Source organism: Xenopus laevis, chromosome 4S, assembly GCF_017654675.1.
Source record: "Xenopus laevis strain J_2021 chromosome 4S, Xenopus_laevis_v10.1, whole genome shotgun sequence".
Taxonomy (NCBI): domain Eukaryota; kingdom Metazoa; phylum Chordata; class Amphibia; order Anura; family Pipidae; genus Xenopus; species Xenopus laevis.
The window spans coordinates 128,084,142-128,100,863 of NC_054378.1; the positions used below are offsets into that span (position 1 = coordinate 128,084,142).

General features: G+C 44.9%; 1 protein-coding gene across 1 annotated transcript in view; it reads left to right on the plus strand.

Annotated features, from left to right (window-relative positions):
• The window catches only part of LOC121393385 (filamin-B-like), a 68,819-nt gene that overhangs the window by 36,486 nt on the left and 15,611 nt on the right, over nt 1-16,722 (plus strand). Inside the window, exons 14-20 of the mRNA XM_041561839.1 lie at nt 8,406-8,546; nt 10,163-10,291; nt 10,520-10,693; nt 11,621-11,779; nt 11,967-12,170; nt 13,228-13,380; nt 14,050-14,172. Of these exons, the coding sequence (XP_041417773.1) occupies nt 8,406-8,546; nt 10,163-10,291; nt 10,520-10,693; nt 11,621-11,779; nt 11,967-12,170; nt 13,228-13,380; nt 14,050-14,172 (1,083 nt within the window). The remainder of the gene's footprint in view (nt 1-8,405; nt 8,547-10,162; nt 10,292-10,519; nt 10,694-11,620; nt 11,780-11,966; nt 12,171-13,227; nt 13,381-14,049; nt 14,173-16,722) is intronic.

Consider the following 16,722-nt stretch of genomic DNA (forward strand, 5'->3'; position numbering starts at 1 on the left):
AACACAGCCATTGCAGGCTACGGTACTGGTAGCGCTGAATTTCGCCATGATCCCATCCTGACCGAACTGTGCCCAATTTCCACCAGTGGTGATGTCCTTTTATACTTTCATCCCTGCAGGGGGTATAAATACAAGCAATTGCCTGGTTAGGATCAGGTGTGGGTTCCAAATGACCAGGTTAGGGTCGGGTGCAGGTCGACTTTTAGTTGACTCGCAGGGACTGTTAGGGTATTCTCACCCATCGCTTTAAACATGGACAAAGACCATACAGATCTATAGTAGCTCCAATAAGGGAGAAATTTTTAAAGATAATATTAATTTTTGGCCTAAAGTAAAACCAGCACCGGGGGAGTGGCCAAGATGGCGGATTGAGCAGACGTGCTTTTGTGTTGCTCCGCACTTTCAGCTAACATCCTGAATATACCTCTGAGGACAACGGTCTCCTGTGCGGCGACTAAACACCCTGACCACCCGGCAGCAATATGGGTAAACATGGGACCAGAGCGAGGTCTGAGAACCGCATGGACAGATATCTGAGTCCTTCCCAGGACGCTGACAAGGCCGCGGACGCGGACCCGCCAAATCCAGTGTCGGACAGCAACGACTCTGATTCTGTAGTGGCCGAGCCTTCCAACGCAGAGATCCTCATGGCGATAAAAGGCACTCATGCGTCCACCACCGCGCAGCTTGAAACCATTAAGGTGGATCTTTCGCTTCTGCGCCAGGACTTCCAGAACCTCCGCGAGCGTACGGCAGAGGCAGAGCGGCGAGTGTCGGAGTTAGAGGACACAGTCCGCCCCATCCCTGACGACATCGCCCAACTGCGGCAACAAGTGCAGATCCTTACCAACCGGGCCGAGGATCTGGAGAACAGGAACCGCCGCAACAACTTGCGCCTGGTGGGGCTCCCTGAAAAATCTGAAGGCGCTACCCCAGAAGCCTTTGCCGAGAACTGGTTAAGAGAGAACCTGGGAGCGGATGCCTTCTCACAGGTCCTGATCATCGAGCGGGCGCATCGTATCCCCACTAGGCCTCTGCCGCCTGGCGCTAATCCGAGGCCGTTCATCATGCGGTTCCTGAATTACAGAGACAGGGATGCGGCGCTTGTAACAGCTCGGAAGAAGGGCCCCATTACCTGGAATGGGTCCCCTATCAGCCTCTACCCAGACTACTCGCCAGCGGTACAAAAGCAACGCGCCTCTTTTCAAGGTGTCAAGAGAAGGCTGCGAGAAGTGGGATTAATCTACTCGCTCATCTATCCTGCGAAGCTGCGGATCGTAGACGGCGATTCTACACGGTTCTTTGGATCCCCCTCAGAAGTAGACCAGTGGCTTAATATGCGGCGGCAACAAAACAACCCGCGCCACAGTCCACCTCATCGTCAGTAACGCAACCCAGGAGGGTGTGTGAGTATAAGTGCCATTGCCTGTTCACTACATTATGTGGGGCTCCATGGCTATGTTTGGGGGGGTTACCCCCCCCTTTTTTTTTTTTGGTGCAATTTACCCTGAGAGTCGTGCCTGGTCCTGCAGTCCACTAGACGCGCAAGGCCGTCACATTACCATCGAGCCCTAGTACGTGGTTTAGTACTAACTCTGTCTGACTGTTCCTTAGGATCCCGTATACGGAAGGGCACGACTCCCCCCCCCCCCCCACACCTTTGTTCTGTCATTCGCCTGGAACGCTAGTTCTGCCACCGGCCAGCCTCATTTTTTCTTTCAGGAATGACCAGACTGTCCACTGTTGCCTTCTCAGCTACAGCAGGTGGCTCACGCTGCCGAATATGCTCCCCTTTTTTTCAGTTTTCCCTTGTTGTCCCATTGCCACTTGTAAACCTTCAGTTCCAGTCTAGTTTCATGCCGCAGCAATGGCCTACTCGCTGCAACAGGAGGCTGTTGTCCCGGCCCCCAGTGCGGTCGGCATGGCAGCGCTTCAAGAACTTAGCACTTGCTAACTCTTCTAATGGACTTCAGTTCGGGGTACAGGCCGTCTATGGGGTATAGTCAGGCAGGGTGGGTTAGGGAAAAAGTTGGGGCGTTTCATGTGTGTTATTTGTTGTGTACAGCTGGCTATGTACTTGTCCTCCTATCAGCTGTGTGGGCGGAGGAGGGGAGACAGACCCTCTGGAGTATTTGGCAGTATCCTGACACTACTTCTAGTAGCCATAAATTATGGGGGAAGTAAAGTTGCTATCGTGGAATGTGCGGGGGTTAAATTCCAAATTCAAAAGGGCACTCGTGTTTGACTATATTGGGAAATACAAACCTGACATTCTCCTGCTTCAGGAGACCCACCTGGTTGGTCACAAGTTGCTGGCCCTAAAAAAGAGATGGGTTAATCAGGTATACCATGCCTCCTACTCCACATACTCCAGAGGGGTCTCTATCTTGGTACGTAGGAACCTGCAATATGAACTGCTAAGTGTTAACACGGATCACTTTGGTAGATTTGTAATCCTCCATTGTAAAGTCAATAATCAGGAGCTGATAATAGTCAATGTCTATATGCCTCCTCCCTTCAAGCTGGATCTGTTAGACCTCATCTTTTCCAAACTCTCTGTTTACTTACCTTGTCCAATTTGTGTCATGGGGGATTTTAATACGGTGCTCGACCAAACGTTGGATAGGCTACATGCCTCCTCAACGCCTTCCTCCCCGCTCAACCAGTGGATGGAGGCAGTGGGGTTGACAGACATCTGGCGGCACAAATTCCCCGCAGAACAACAGTTCTCCTGCCACTCAGTGGGTAAAGGTTCACTATCCCGCATAGATATGGCCTTGGGCACCCCAGACTTCACCCAATGGGTTACGGAAGCCAAATACCTCCCAAGGGCCCTATCTGATCACGCCCCTCTATATCTGGTGTTTAGTGTCACACCCCGGGTCAAACATTTCCAGTGGAGACTCTCTCCCCTATGGCTCAATAACGCCGAAGTGGCCGAGACCTGTACTCAGGGCTACGGTGAATACTGGGAGACTAACTCCCACTCAGCGCAAAACAATACTTTATGGGACACCTCCAAAGCAGTAGCTAGAGGCACCCTGATCTCAGCAATTGCCAGAGCAAGAGCGGTAGCTAAGCAAGCAATTGATGAGGCTGCGGCTGTAGTCCTCACGGCCGAAAAAGCCTATTGTGTACATGGCACTGTAGAAAGTCACCAGCAGCTGATTACTGCCCAGAGAGACCTCGACTTGGCGCAAACTAACGCCACTAGGAAAAAATTACTGTATATCAACCAAAAGATATTTGATCAGGGGGACAAAAATGGCAAAACCCTGGCGTATCTGGCTAAACTTAACAACCCCCCCACGATGATAGCTCGCATTAAAACCACCGCTGGTGATTAAATGACGAGGGCGGAGGATATTGCAGACGTATTTGCTAACTACTATCAGGACCTCTACTCTGCGCACGCCTCCTACTCTAATGCAGAACTTGACCAATACCTACAAGGCATTTCCTTCCCTAGGCTTAGCCCAGCGGAGTCCTCATGTCTGGATGCCCCCATAACCTTGGGTGAAGTGGTGGAAGCCATAGGGAGCCTATCTCCAGGGAAAACCCCGGGTCCAGATGGTCTACCGACCGCCTGGTACCGCTTTCTTAGTGACCAGCTCGCTCCCAAACTCCACGCCACACTAGTTACGGCCAGAGAGTCAGGGTCACTTCCCCAATCCTTCTACAATGCTACCATAATTCTTATACTTAAAGAGGGGAAGGATCCTGACTCTTGTGACTCTTACCGCCCCATTTCTCTTATTAATACGGATGTGAAGGTCTTAGCGAAAATTTTATCCCAGCGCCTTAATAAAGTGATAGCCACGTTGGTTCACCCTGACCAAACTGGCTTTATGCCCAACAAGAGCACGTCTATTAATCTCAGGCGGCTGCACTCCCACCTCCAAATTACACACAGTAATGGGGGCAATAGAACGCTAGTATCGCTAGATGCCACCAAGGCTTTCGATTCCATTGAGTGGTCATACTTGTGGAAGGTGTTAGAGAATTTTGGGATAGGCGGCAATTTCATAAACTGGATTCAGCTACTCTATCGCTCTCCGACTGCCCGTATACAGGTAAATAATACCCTTTCTAGAGCCTTTCCTCTATCCCGTGGTACCAGGCAGGGATGCCCGCTTTCCCCCCTATTATTTGCTCTGGCGATAGAGCCCTTAGCCATAATGCTACGCCAAGCACCCGACGTGACTGGCCTTAAGTATGGGAGACTAGAAGAAAAGATAGCCCTATACGCGGATGATGTCCTTCTATTTTTAGCAGATCCCGAGAACTCGTTGCACAGGGCGTTAGAACTGATCGTGCTATCGTGGAATGTGCGGGGGTTAAATTCCAAATTCAAAAGGGCACTCGTGTTTGACTATATTGGGAAATACAAACCTGACATTCTCCTGCTTCAGGAGACCCACCTGGTTGGTCACAAGTTGCTGGCCCTAAAAAAGAGATGGGTTAATCAGGTATACCATGCCTCCTACTCCACATACTCCAGAGGGGTCTCTATCTTGGTACGTAGGAACCTGCAATATGAACTGCTAAGTGTTAACACGGATCACTTTGGTAGATTTGTAATCCTCCATTGTAAAGTCAATAATCAGGAGCTGATAATAGTCAATGTCTATATGCCTCCTCCCTTCAAGCTGGATCTGTTAGACCTCATCTTTTCCAAACTCTCTGTTTACTTACCTTGTCCAATTTGTGTCATGGGGGATTTTAATACGGTGCTCGACCAAACGTTGGATAGGCTACATGCCTCCTCAACGCCTTCCTCCCCGCTCAACCAGTGGATGGAGGCAGTGGGGTTGACAGACATCTGGCGGCACAAATTCCCCGCAGAACAACAGTTCTCCTGCCACTCAGTGGGTAAAGGTTCACTATCCCGCATAGATATGGCCTTGGGCACCCCAGACTTCACCCAATGGGTTACGGAAGCCAAATACCTCCCAAGGGCCCTATCTGATCACGCCCCTCTATATCTGGTGTTTAGTGTCACACCCCGGGTCAAACATTTCCAGTGGAGACTCTCTCCCCTATGGCTCAATAACGCCGAAGTGGCCGAGACCTGTACTCAGGGCTACGGTGAATACTGGGAGACTAACTCCCACTCAGCGCAAAACAATACTTTATGGGACACCTCCAAAGCAGTAGCTAGAGGCACCCTGATCTCAGCAATTGCCAGAGCAAGAGCGGTAGCTAAGCAAGCAATTGATGAGGCTGCGGCTGTAGTCCTCACGGCCGAAAAAGCCTATTGTGTACATGGCACTGTAGAAAGTCACCAGCAGCTGATTACTGCCCAGAGAGACCTCGACTTGGCGCAAACTAACGCCACTAGGAAAAAATTACTGTATATCAACCAAAAGATATTTGATCAGGGGGACAAAAATGGCAAAACCCTGGCGTATCTGGCTAAACTTAACAACCCCCCCACGATGATAGCTCGCATTAAAACCACCGCTGGTGATTAAATGACGAGGGCGGAGGATACTGCAGACGTATTTGCTAACTACTATCAGGACCTCTACTCTGCGCACGCCTCCTACTCTAATGCAGAACTTGACCAATACCTACAAGGCATTTCCTTCCCTAGGCTTAGCCCAGCGGAGTCCTCATGTCTGGATGCCCCCATAACCTTGGGTGAAGTGGTGGAAGCCATAGGGAGCCTATCTCCAGGGAAAACCCCGGGTCCAGATGGTCTACCGACCGCCTGGTACCGCTTTCTTAGTGACCAGCTCGCTCCCAAACTCCACGCCACACTAGTTACGGCCAGAGAGTCAGGGTCACTTCCCCAATCCTTCTACAATGCTACCATAATTCTTATACTTAAAGAGGGGAAGGATCCTGACTCTTGTGACTCTTACCGCCCCATTTCTCTTATTAATACGGATGTGAAGGTCTTAGCGAAAATTTTATCCCAGCGCCTTAATAAAGTGATAGCCACGTTGGTTCACCCTGACCAAACTGGCTTTATGCCCAACAAGAGCACGTCTATTAATCTCAGGCGGCTGCACTCCCACCTCCAAATTACACACAGTAATGGGGGCAATAGAACGCTAGTATCGCTAGATGCCACCAAGGCTTTCGATTCCATTGAGTGGTCATACTTGTGGAAGGTGTTAGAGAATTTTGGGATAGGTGGCAATTTCATAAACTGGATTCAGCTACTCTATCGCTCTCCGACTGCCCGTATACAGGTAAATAATACCCTTTCTAGAGCCTTTCCTCTATCCCGTGGTACCAGGCAGGGATGCCCGCTTTCCCCCCTATTATTTGCTCTGGCGATAGAGCCCTTAGCCATAATGCTACGCCAAGCACCCGACGTGACTGGCCTTAAGTATGGGAGACTAGAAGAAAAGATAGCCCTATACGCGGATGATGTCCTTCTATTTTTAGCAGATCCCGAGAACTCGTTGCACAGGGCGTTAGAACTGATTGATCAATTTGGCACCTTCAGTGGGCTGGTGGTGAACAAGGGCAAATCTACTCTTTTCTCTATTGAAGCACCCCGTACTGAAGGGGAGATCCTGGGTCTGAAGTGGGTGTCGAAATTTAAGTACCTAGGGATTATCATATCAAACAACCTTGATGATTATGTGGCGGATAATATTGAACCAGTAACGCATTCGTTCAAAGCTAAAGCGGGTCGTTGGGAATGCCTTCCTCTCACAGTGTGGGGCAGGGTGAATTTATTCAAGATGATTGTCTTGCCCAAATATATGTATGTGATGCAACATGCCCCAGTGTGGATTGCCCCGCAGGTACATAAGCACATAGACTCTATCTTGCTTCCCTATATATGGGCCCATAAATCCCCTAGGATCAGTAAGCTCTCGCTTATGGCCCCTCAGGAAAAGGGTGGCCTTGCCCTCCCACATCTCCGTTATTATTATTATGCCTCGCAACTAATGTATGTACACAACTGGTTCTGCCCAGACCCAGAGAACACGCTAACGGCACTTCATGCATCTATAGCAGGTTCCCTAGAGGCAATCAGAAATGCCCCTTACAGAAGACGCAGAGATACCCCGGAATTGCCACCAGTGCTGACAATCCCGCAAAGAATATGGGCTATAGTTCGGAAAATACTGACCCAAAATAGTCCTACACCCTCACCGTATACTCCATTGTGGAGGAACTCGAACCTCCAGCACCTAACACAACTGCCAGATTTCCATTATTGGCCTAGACTGGGGATTCGGCACTTGAGCGACTTGGTCATTAATGACAGCTTTCCGACCTTGTCCCAACTTAAGGAGAAACTGAACCAGCCCACAATTCAGGTATATCGGTTTCTGCAGCTGCGGCATGCATTTGTGTCCCAATTTGGCTCGCAATCGGTCTCTACTGTGGTTCCACAGTATGAGCGCAGATTATGGGACCCGAGCCCTAAGAAGTTGATATCTGACCTCTATAAATCCCTGATTCCTGCTCTAGGCAACCCGTTTGGGAAGGTAAAAGGTAAATGGGTTGTGGATATCCCTCATTTGGATGACACACTGTGGGAAGATGCGGTTGAGGGAGTGTATGATTTTCTGATTTCTACTAGGGACAAGATGGTTCAGTATCGGATTATGCATAGGACCTATATCACCCCACTGAGACTTAGAATGATGGGCAGGAACCCCAATGCCACATGCCCCAAATGTCAGGCCCCAGATGCTGGTTTCTTCCACCTATTGTGGACCTGTCCGCTAGTCCACGAGTTCTGGACTGCAGTGGTAAAATATCTCTCCGATCAGCTACTCCTCCCTGGGGTACTAGCCCCGGAGGTGTGCCTGCTAGGGCTTGTTGATGAGCTGGCCCCCCTAAACAAAACTAGGATACTGCTAAAGTCTGTGTATTTCTATGCAAAGAAACTTGTTGCAATGAAGTGGATGAGCCCTCAAGCACCTACAACCAAACAATGGGTCCAATTGGTAAATAGTAAGCTTCCTGTCATTAAGCTCACATACCTAGCCAGACGCTGTCCCCACAAATTTGAAAAGGTCTGGGACCCATGGCTAGATGTCAACTCAGCAGCAGCCCCCTAGCTCTGCGCTTCCTTAACAGTCCCACGTCCTTGGACCGAGGTGCCCCGTCCCCTCCCCTTGCCCATTCATGGATGTATGCTATATGCTCATACTAATTGTTGACTTATTTTGATGTATAACTGATTTGGATTGTCGTAGCCTCGCTGTACTTGTTACTGTGTGTGTTGTTTGTTGTGAAAACAAAAATAAAAACCTTTAAAAAAAAAAAAAAGTAAAACCAGCACCATATATTATTGCCTACAATTTGGAGGGTTTATTTTTTCAGTTATGGTATATTTGTCCTTTAAAATAATGTGGATAGTGTATTTTTTGCCTCAGTGTTATTTTACATGTTTTGGGGAAAAAAATGAGTTTTTGTTTGTTCCTCAGGGGAAGTTCACATGCCTTCTGGGAAGACAGCCCCCACAGATATTGTTGACAACAAAGATGGTACTGTGTCTATTCGATACGTTCCCACAGAAACTGGACTGCACGAGCTGGCCATTAAATGTAATGGAGCTCACATCCCAGGTAAGGCATGGCAAAACTCTTACAACTATACACCTGTATGTCTGTGTGAATATATAAGAGCATGGCAAAGATGCAGGCCACCAGGTATTGCTATTATCTAATACCTAGAACCCCCTGACAGCCTAATTTAAAGGAACAGTTCAATGTAAATATAAAAACGGAGTAAATAAATAGGCAGTGCAAAATAAAAAATGTTTCTAATATAGTTAGTTAGTTAGCCAAAACTGTAATCTATAAAGGCTGGAGTGAGTGGATGTGTAACATAATAGCCAGAACACTACTTCCTGCTTTTCAGCTCTCTAACTCTGAGTTAGTCAGTGACTATAAGGGGGGCCACATGGGACATAACTGTTCAGTGAGTTTGCAATTGATCCTCAGCATTCAGCTCAGATTCAAAAGCAACAGCTATGTCCCATGTGCCCCCCCTCAAGTCACTGATTGGTTACTGCCTGGTAACCAGGGTAACCAGTCAGTGTAAACCAAGAGAACTGAAAAGCAGGAAGTAGTGTTCTGGCTATTATGTTACACATCCACTCACTCCAGCCTTTATACCTTACATTTTTGCCTAACTAACTATATTAGAAACATTTTTTTATTTTGCACATACTATCTATTTACCCAGTTTTTATTTTTATACTGAACAAATTATTTAAAGATTCATTGTCACATAGTTATCCATTTTCCTAATTCTTACCAAATTGTTCAATTTAATCATGAGAATGTGATCTATCTCAGAGATTCATAAATATTGTTGTCATTTTAAGGAGAAGGAAAGCTACCGAAGCAGTTTATTGCCAATAGATATAACACTATATTTATTCTGCAGAAAGATTTACCATACCCGAGTAAACAGCTATAGAAGCTCTCTCTGTTTCTTTAGGATAGTAGCTGCCATATTAGCTTGGTGTGACATCACTTCCTGCCTGAGTCTCTCCCTGCTCATTCATATCTCTGGGCTCAGATTAGAGCAGGGAGAAGGAGGGAGGGGGGGAAAGGAAGGGAGAGAGGAGCAAACTGAGCATGCTCAAGCCCTAGCCCTGGAGGTTTAAGCTGAAAACAGGAAGTCTGATACAGAAGCCCATGAGTACACAATAGAAGGAAAGAAATGTGCTGTTTCTTTTGACAGAGGACTCAGAGCAGCATTACTTTGAGGGTTTACTGGTATATTTATATAGACCTTTCTCATAAAGCTTATTTAATTTTAGCCTTTCCTTCTCCTTTAAAAACCAGAGTTGTCTACAAGCAGCAGTGCAGTAAATCAACCTTTCATATTATGTTTACATGATCCTGATGTGTGGTGATCTAGAACCAAAAAGCAACACAGAACTGCAGTTTATTGCTAGAGAGAATGTAGAAAAGGTCACGTGGCAACCAGCAATACATTTACATTTCCCACAAAACGACACTATTCTATATATTACATATTTTCACATATAAGATAACTTTTTATTCTGCCGTCGGGATCCCTACAAGGGAGAATATATGGACTATAAATGGGATATGTATTATTTCCCTCAAACTTCAATATTGGTGGCATAAAGTATAGTGTCTTTGTTTTCTGGTTATATTTTTATTTTTGTCTCCATTATTGACATAACACTTGTGTTTAACCCCAGAAAGCCCACTGCAGTTCTTCGTGAATTATCCAAACACAGGAAGTGTCTCTGCATATGGACCAGGCCTTATCTATGGGGTCGCCAAGAAGCCAGCCACATTCACAATTATAACAGAAGATGCTGGAGAAGGTATTTTGTTTTTTATTTTTTCATTCCATTTGTTTATGTTGTATTGTATCAGTGCTCTTTTTGCCTCGGAAGGTTAATTATTCATTATATAAAATGTGCTTTGCTTCCCCTTGCCTTAAATGTAGGATAGGAGAAATGTAGGGGGGTGTAGTGTAGTAGAAAATCTGAAGAGGATTTCTAATTAATGATATTTGAATTTCATGTTGGCTTTGTTTCATCCCTATAAAGGGGGCCTGGATCTGGCAATAGAAGGGCCCTCCAAGGCAGAGATCAGCTGCATTGATAACAATGATGGCACTTGCACTGTGACATATCTGCCCACCCTTCCAGGAGATTATAACATCCTAGTGAAATATAATGACATACACATCGCTGGAAGCCCTTTTGTTGCAAAAATCACAGGTAACTGTTTAATCAGTCTTTTTTCCCATAGCTCCCCATATCCCATTTGTAGGTATCCCATTTCTATATCCCCTGTGTCATAGTTTTAGGTATCCCGTTCCACGTTGTCTCATCCCTGCTATCTAATTCCTTGTATACTTTTGGTAGTTTTGTCCCATATGCCAGTTCTAGATCTCCTATCATCATCATTTATTTATATAGCGCTGTCAAGATACGCAGTGCTTATCTCCTATCCCTTCTATTCCATATATTCAAATATCATGTATCCTTTATGAGTATAAAATTTCCCAGTTGTAAGTATGCCATTCCCTTGATTCCAGTTTGAGGTATCCTGCTCCCCATATCTCAGTCCAGGTATCCTATTCCTCATATCATTGTTCAAGGTTTCTCTTATCCAAGTTCTCAGTGTCCTGTTTCCCATATCCCAGTTCTAGATACACAATCACTTCTGTTCTGTAGTCTCCATTCCATCATCTCAGTTTTATGTATGCTATTCCTAATATTCCAGTTCTATGTAGCCCACTGCTATATTTAATTTACTTTGCTAGGCATCCTTGGGAAGGCAAAGACTCCATTGGACTGCATCGGACTGGGTCCCTCTCCACCACCCCTTCAGCCCCCCTGACCCAGCCGCAACACCGTTCCTACCCCCGCTAGAGATTAGCTTTTGTTCTCCGCTCTTTGCGATTGGGGCAGGGAGGAGCAGCAGTAAGGTGCCGGGAGCACAATTTAAAGGGAGTGGGTCTGGACCAGTGGGGGCCTACTGGTTTTCTCCCTGCCAGCCCAGTCCTACCCTTGGACCAGTTTTATTAATGTCCATAGAAAACACCTGTCTTAAGACTGGATATCTGTCTGTGTAAAATTGCAAACATGCCAAAAAGGAATATCTGTTTTCGATCATGTGAATTGATTTCTTTTCTTTCCCAGATGATAGCAGGCGGCGCTCACAAGTAAAACTCGGTTCCACGGCAGACTTTTTATTGGATATCACGGAGACTGATTTGAGCCTTCTGTCTGCCAGTATAAAAGCCCCATCTGGTCGTGATGAGCCCTGTCTTCTGAAAAGGCTTCCAAACAACCATATTGGTAAGGGCAGGTCTGAGTAAATGCGGTTACATTTTTATTAGGTCGATATATATGTTACATTGCGTGCTGTGTAGCTGCTTCTCCGATATGTTTTACCTTTATCCATTCCTATATCATCGTTACCATCTTTAATTTACAAATATATATGCTAAGAGATAACACTGTCTCATTTTCTTGTTTATTCCAGGAATTTCATTCATCCCAAGGGAAGTTGGGGAGCACTTAGTCAGCATTAAGAAAAATGGCCGCCACATACCCAACAGTCCTATATCCATCATGGTTTACCAGTCAGAAATAGGGGACGCCAGCAAGGTGAAAGCCTTTGGGCCAGGTCTGATTGAAGGGCGGTCGTATGAGATGTCAGATTTTATTGTGGATACCAGAGAGGCAGGTCAGTACCATTTCTCACCGGACTCTCTACCCCTTTGCAGTTGTCTGTGCAAGGCCTATGCACTGTATCTTTTAGATTTTATTTTTATGAAAGCTGTTTTGCATTTCTGAGAACCAAAAAAGCAATAAAGTTTATTTGTTATACTAAAAATGTCGGAAAATAAGAGGAAAATATGCAGTTTTCCTCGCAGCTGTGATATTATCTATATTCGCGGGAGACTGATTTATCTGACATCTTCCCAAGGGGATATTATTGAGTACTGTCTGAGTAACACATGAGCACTTTCTTGAGTAGAGATTTTTGGCACTTACACAATCACAGCTGTTCTTGTACTGGAATCGTTGCTTTATTTATCATTCCATAATTATGCTGCTTTTGTTTGCTTGGCATAAGCAAATTACCAAAGCATGAGGTTTTTGTTTTTGGCCAATGTAAGATATTCTATCCTCAAACTGCCAGTACAGGATTTTATATTGACTGATTGAATTAAAAGGATTTGTGCAGACTGCAGGGCACCCAAAATAGGTTCAAAAACGTCTTTTTATTGCACCATTTAAGACGCCAACACTGTTCTTTTAAGGTGCACACTCCTTGTGTTAAAGACACCATGCCTTTTCCACTGTAAGCCGCCAATAGAGTGTACTAAACCCACAGCCTTCCTGTCCATCACCCATGGGCTTCCACTAGTATGTTTTAACCTGATGCACTGGTTGGTTGGTTCTAGTCCACCCTACTGGCTGAGATAAAGGCTCCGGCCTCTCAGCACCACCTTATATCTACAGCACAGCCATCACAGAGTGGTTGGAGCTCATTATTTCCCTTGCTTTGGAAGGGTAGAGAGATAGAAGTCATACTCTGTATGCACATGTAAAGCAAAATGATAATATATAGCCCTGCTATTAGTCTAAAATGTAGTGTTATGAAAAATACATACATTTTCCTTATAGAATTATAACTGATACAGATATACAGAATTCTGTAACTCTGCCCTGCGTTATATTGTATGTCATTTAATTGAAATACTCTTGAGTCCTTATTGCTACTACATCTGTTCCAGGCTACGGTGGGCTCTCGCTGGCAGTGGAAGGACCCAGTAAAGTAGACATCCAAACAGAGGACCTAGAGGATGGCACATGCCAGGTCTCCTATTGTCCAACAGAACCAGGAGTTTACATTGTATCCATCAAGTTTGCAGATGAGCATGTTCCAGGTATAATTCACAAATTATGTTTCTAGTTAAATGCTGATGTGTTAAAGGGGTGGTTCACCTTTAAGTCAACTTTATGTTATAGAATGGCCAATTCCAAGCAACTTTTTAATTGGTCTTCATTATTTATATCTTGTAGTTTATTTTTAATTATTTGCTGCTTCTTCTGACTCTGTCCAGCTTTCAAATGGGAGTCACTGACCCCATCTAAAAACAAATGCTCTGTAAGGCTACAAATGTATTGTTATTGTTACTTTTTATTACTCGTCTTTCTATTCAGGCCTTTTATATTCATATTCTGGTCTTTTATTCAAATCAATGCATGGTTGCTAGGGTAATAAAGACTCTAGCAACCAGATTGCTGAAACTGCGAACCGGAGAGCTGGTGAATATAAAGCTAAATAACTCAAAAACCGCAAACAATAAAAAACGAAAACCAATATCAAATTGTCTCAGAATATCACTCTCTACATCATACTAAACGTTAATGCAAAGGTGAACAACCCCTTCAAGATGAATTGCTCTTTATTAATTGGGTGGGGTGTAAAATCTATTTAACTTATTGGCTGAGCATTTTTGAAATTGCCACCTTTGTCTTGGGTGCCGCACCTCCTTGTGTTCACGGTTATATCAGCCTACAAGGTCCTTCATCATTTCCATTTTATTTTGCAGGAAGCCCATTCACAGCCAAAGTGATTGGGGAGGGAAGAATGAAGGAGAGCATCACACGCAGGAGGAAAGCACCATCTGTGGCCTCAGTGGGTGGCCTTTGCGAGCTGAACCTGAAAATACCAGGTATTCAGGAGCTGTGTTGTGTTTGCAAGGGGGTGCAAGGATTTTCAGTTAGTTGCAGGTTGGTTAAAGGGGTTGTTCACCTTCATATAACTTTCAAAAATGTAACAGTTCAGGTAAAAATAAATAAGCTTTGCCATATAAATGTTTAACAAAAAATGTGCAGTTGATAGGGTTGCCACCTTTATTAAAAAATTTTAAGGGCCAGTGGGGGGGCGGTCACCAAAAGGGGCGGAGCTACGCGGCGTGACGCTAAAAGGGGGCAGAGCTACGCGGCGTGACACTAAAAGGGGCGGAGCAACATCGCACAGCGCTGGAAAAAAGGTAGGTTATTTTCTAATTGGGGGCAGGCCAGGGGCTTTTTTTAAAGGGTATTTCAAATTACCGGCAATTGCATTGCCGGTAAATTTGCAATACCGGCCTTGGCAGGTGTTTTACCGGCTAGGCCGGTAAAATACCGGCAGGGTGGCAACTCTAGCAGTTGATTCACCTCAGATGGATCCCTTTGCAGATGGGGTCCTTTCATCATGGGCCCCCTGTTGGGGGGGTCGCCGACCCCCAAAAACGCTACAGTGACTGTTGTACTTCCTTATTTTACATCATACACACTCCTGGCAGAAGCAGGTGCAGCAGTTTCTGAAGCTAAACTCTGATTGGCTGATTCTCCTGTCAGTCTCCTTCTGATCCCTAGTCAGTGTGGTTCATTTGCATACACACTGCTCTGTAGGGAGGGGCTGGGCCAGTGTGTGAGGAGAGGAGAAGTCTTCTGGTGGGACTTGGTGTGACAGTGTGTATGTACAGAGATGTTGAAGGGGCTGACTTGAAGGAGGTGAATGTTTAGTTGTGTGTGTATTGGGAGGAGAGGGTGACATTTTCACAGGGGGGAAGAGAAGTGTGTAGGGGCCCAGGCTTGTGTGGGGTTGGAGGAGGAGCTGCTGTGTGAAGGGACAAGTGATCTGTGACTGATCCACATGGAGGGAGGAGGGGCTTCATGGAGTGTCTGTGTGTGAGGGAAGGTAAAGTCAGTGCTGGCTGGAAGGTCTGTCACTTGTGGGGACGTGTGAGGAGAGAGAACTCTGTCTTATGTGTGTGTGTGTGGGGGGGGTGACTGTGTTATAATGGGGTTTGTGAGGAGAAAATGTCATGTTTGTACTTGGGGAGGGCTGGTGAATAGTCTCATGTGGAGGGAGAGCTCAGTCACTTTCAGGCAGGGCTCAGCTGACATTTCTCACTGTTTGGGGGGTCAGTTGTAAGTGGACAGACTCCATTTTGTAGAGGGGAATAAGTGTTGAGAGGGTGTCTTCATCTTGGTTATGGAGCGTGTCTTTCACATGATACTTAAATGTACCAATAAATGAGCAATACAAGCACATCACCTCAGCAGAGTGTTCTTATTGTGTCTGTATTCTACACTCAATGACTCTGCACTTTAACTTTCCAACACACAACTCTGCCCGTGTCACATACATTACATTTTAGCAGGATTTGCTGAAGTAAGAGGATTTCTTTTATTAATTACTCTATAATCATTACACCAGGCAGCCCTGGGATTTATTATTAACCTTCAACTCCTGTGTACCTGTGTCAGTGAAGGAAAAAAAAAAAATATATATATATATATATATATATATATATATATATATATACATTTTTTTTTGTTTTGTTTGATTAGAGAATTGGAAAGGACTTTGCAGTGGTATTTTTCATTTTTCACATACAGTAAGGGATTTCTGATAATTGTGCCAATATGAGGATATAAAGTAATAATATTAAAAGGCAATAGCAGAAGAACTGCTTGTTGAACAATAGTGAATTGTGTGTGTTTGTCAGATTTAATAGACAGATAATGACCTGTGTGCATCAATGATTGTCTAAGGGGAACTACCTTTGCTTGTACCAGAGAATACCACTTATATACACACAATGCTGCTAGAACTTAAACACACCCGTTTTCTATAAGAAATTAGTCCCCATAGCCTGTGATATTTTTTTTCCTTTTAATAAAATTGCTATTTAATCTCATTTATACACAAACGACACACAATACCAGCTACAGGGATTTTTATGGTTCTGAAAAGTAGGGTATTATTCCATATTACAGAATTCCCAGAGTACTGGCACACATGGAGATTTGTTGTGGTACAGGTATGGGACCTTTTATCCAGAGTGCTCAGGACCTGGGGTTTTCCAGATAGCGGATCTTTCCAGAATTTGGATCCTTATACCTTAAGTTGAAAAGAGAAAATGAAGAAAACATTAAATAAACCCAAATACAAGCTACTGTTTTATTACTACAGAGAAAAAGGAAATCATTTTTTAAAAATGTGGATAGAATGGAGTCTGTGGGAGATCTTTCTGGATAATGGGTTTCTGGATTATGCATCCGATACCTGTAGTTAATGTTTACTATGGGCAAGAAATCTCATGAAAATGCTTTCTCCTTGCCAAAAAATCATAGTGGTGATCCAGTTTAATATGAGGAAAAGAAGGCAATGTTACTGGGATTCATTTGGATTGCTGCATAATGTATTTCAGGCAAGTGGAAGCATTTTT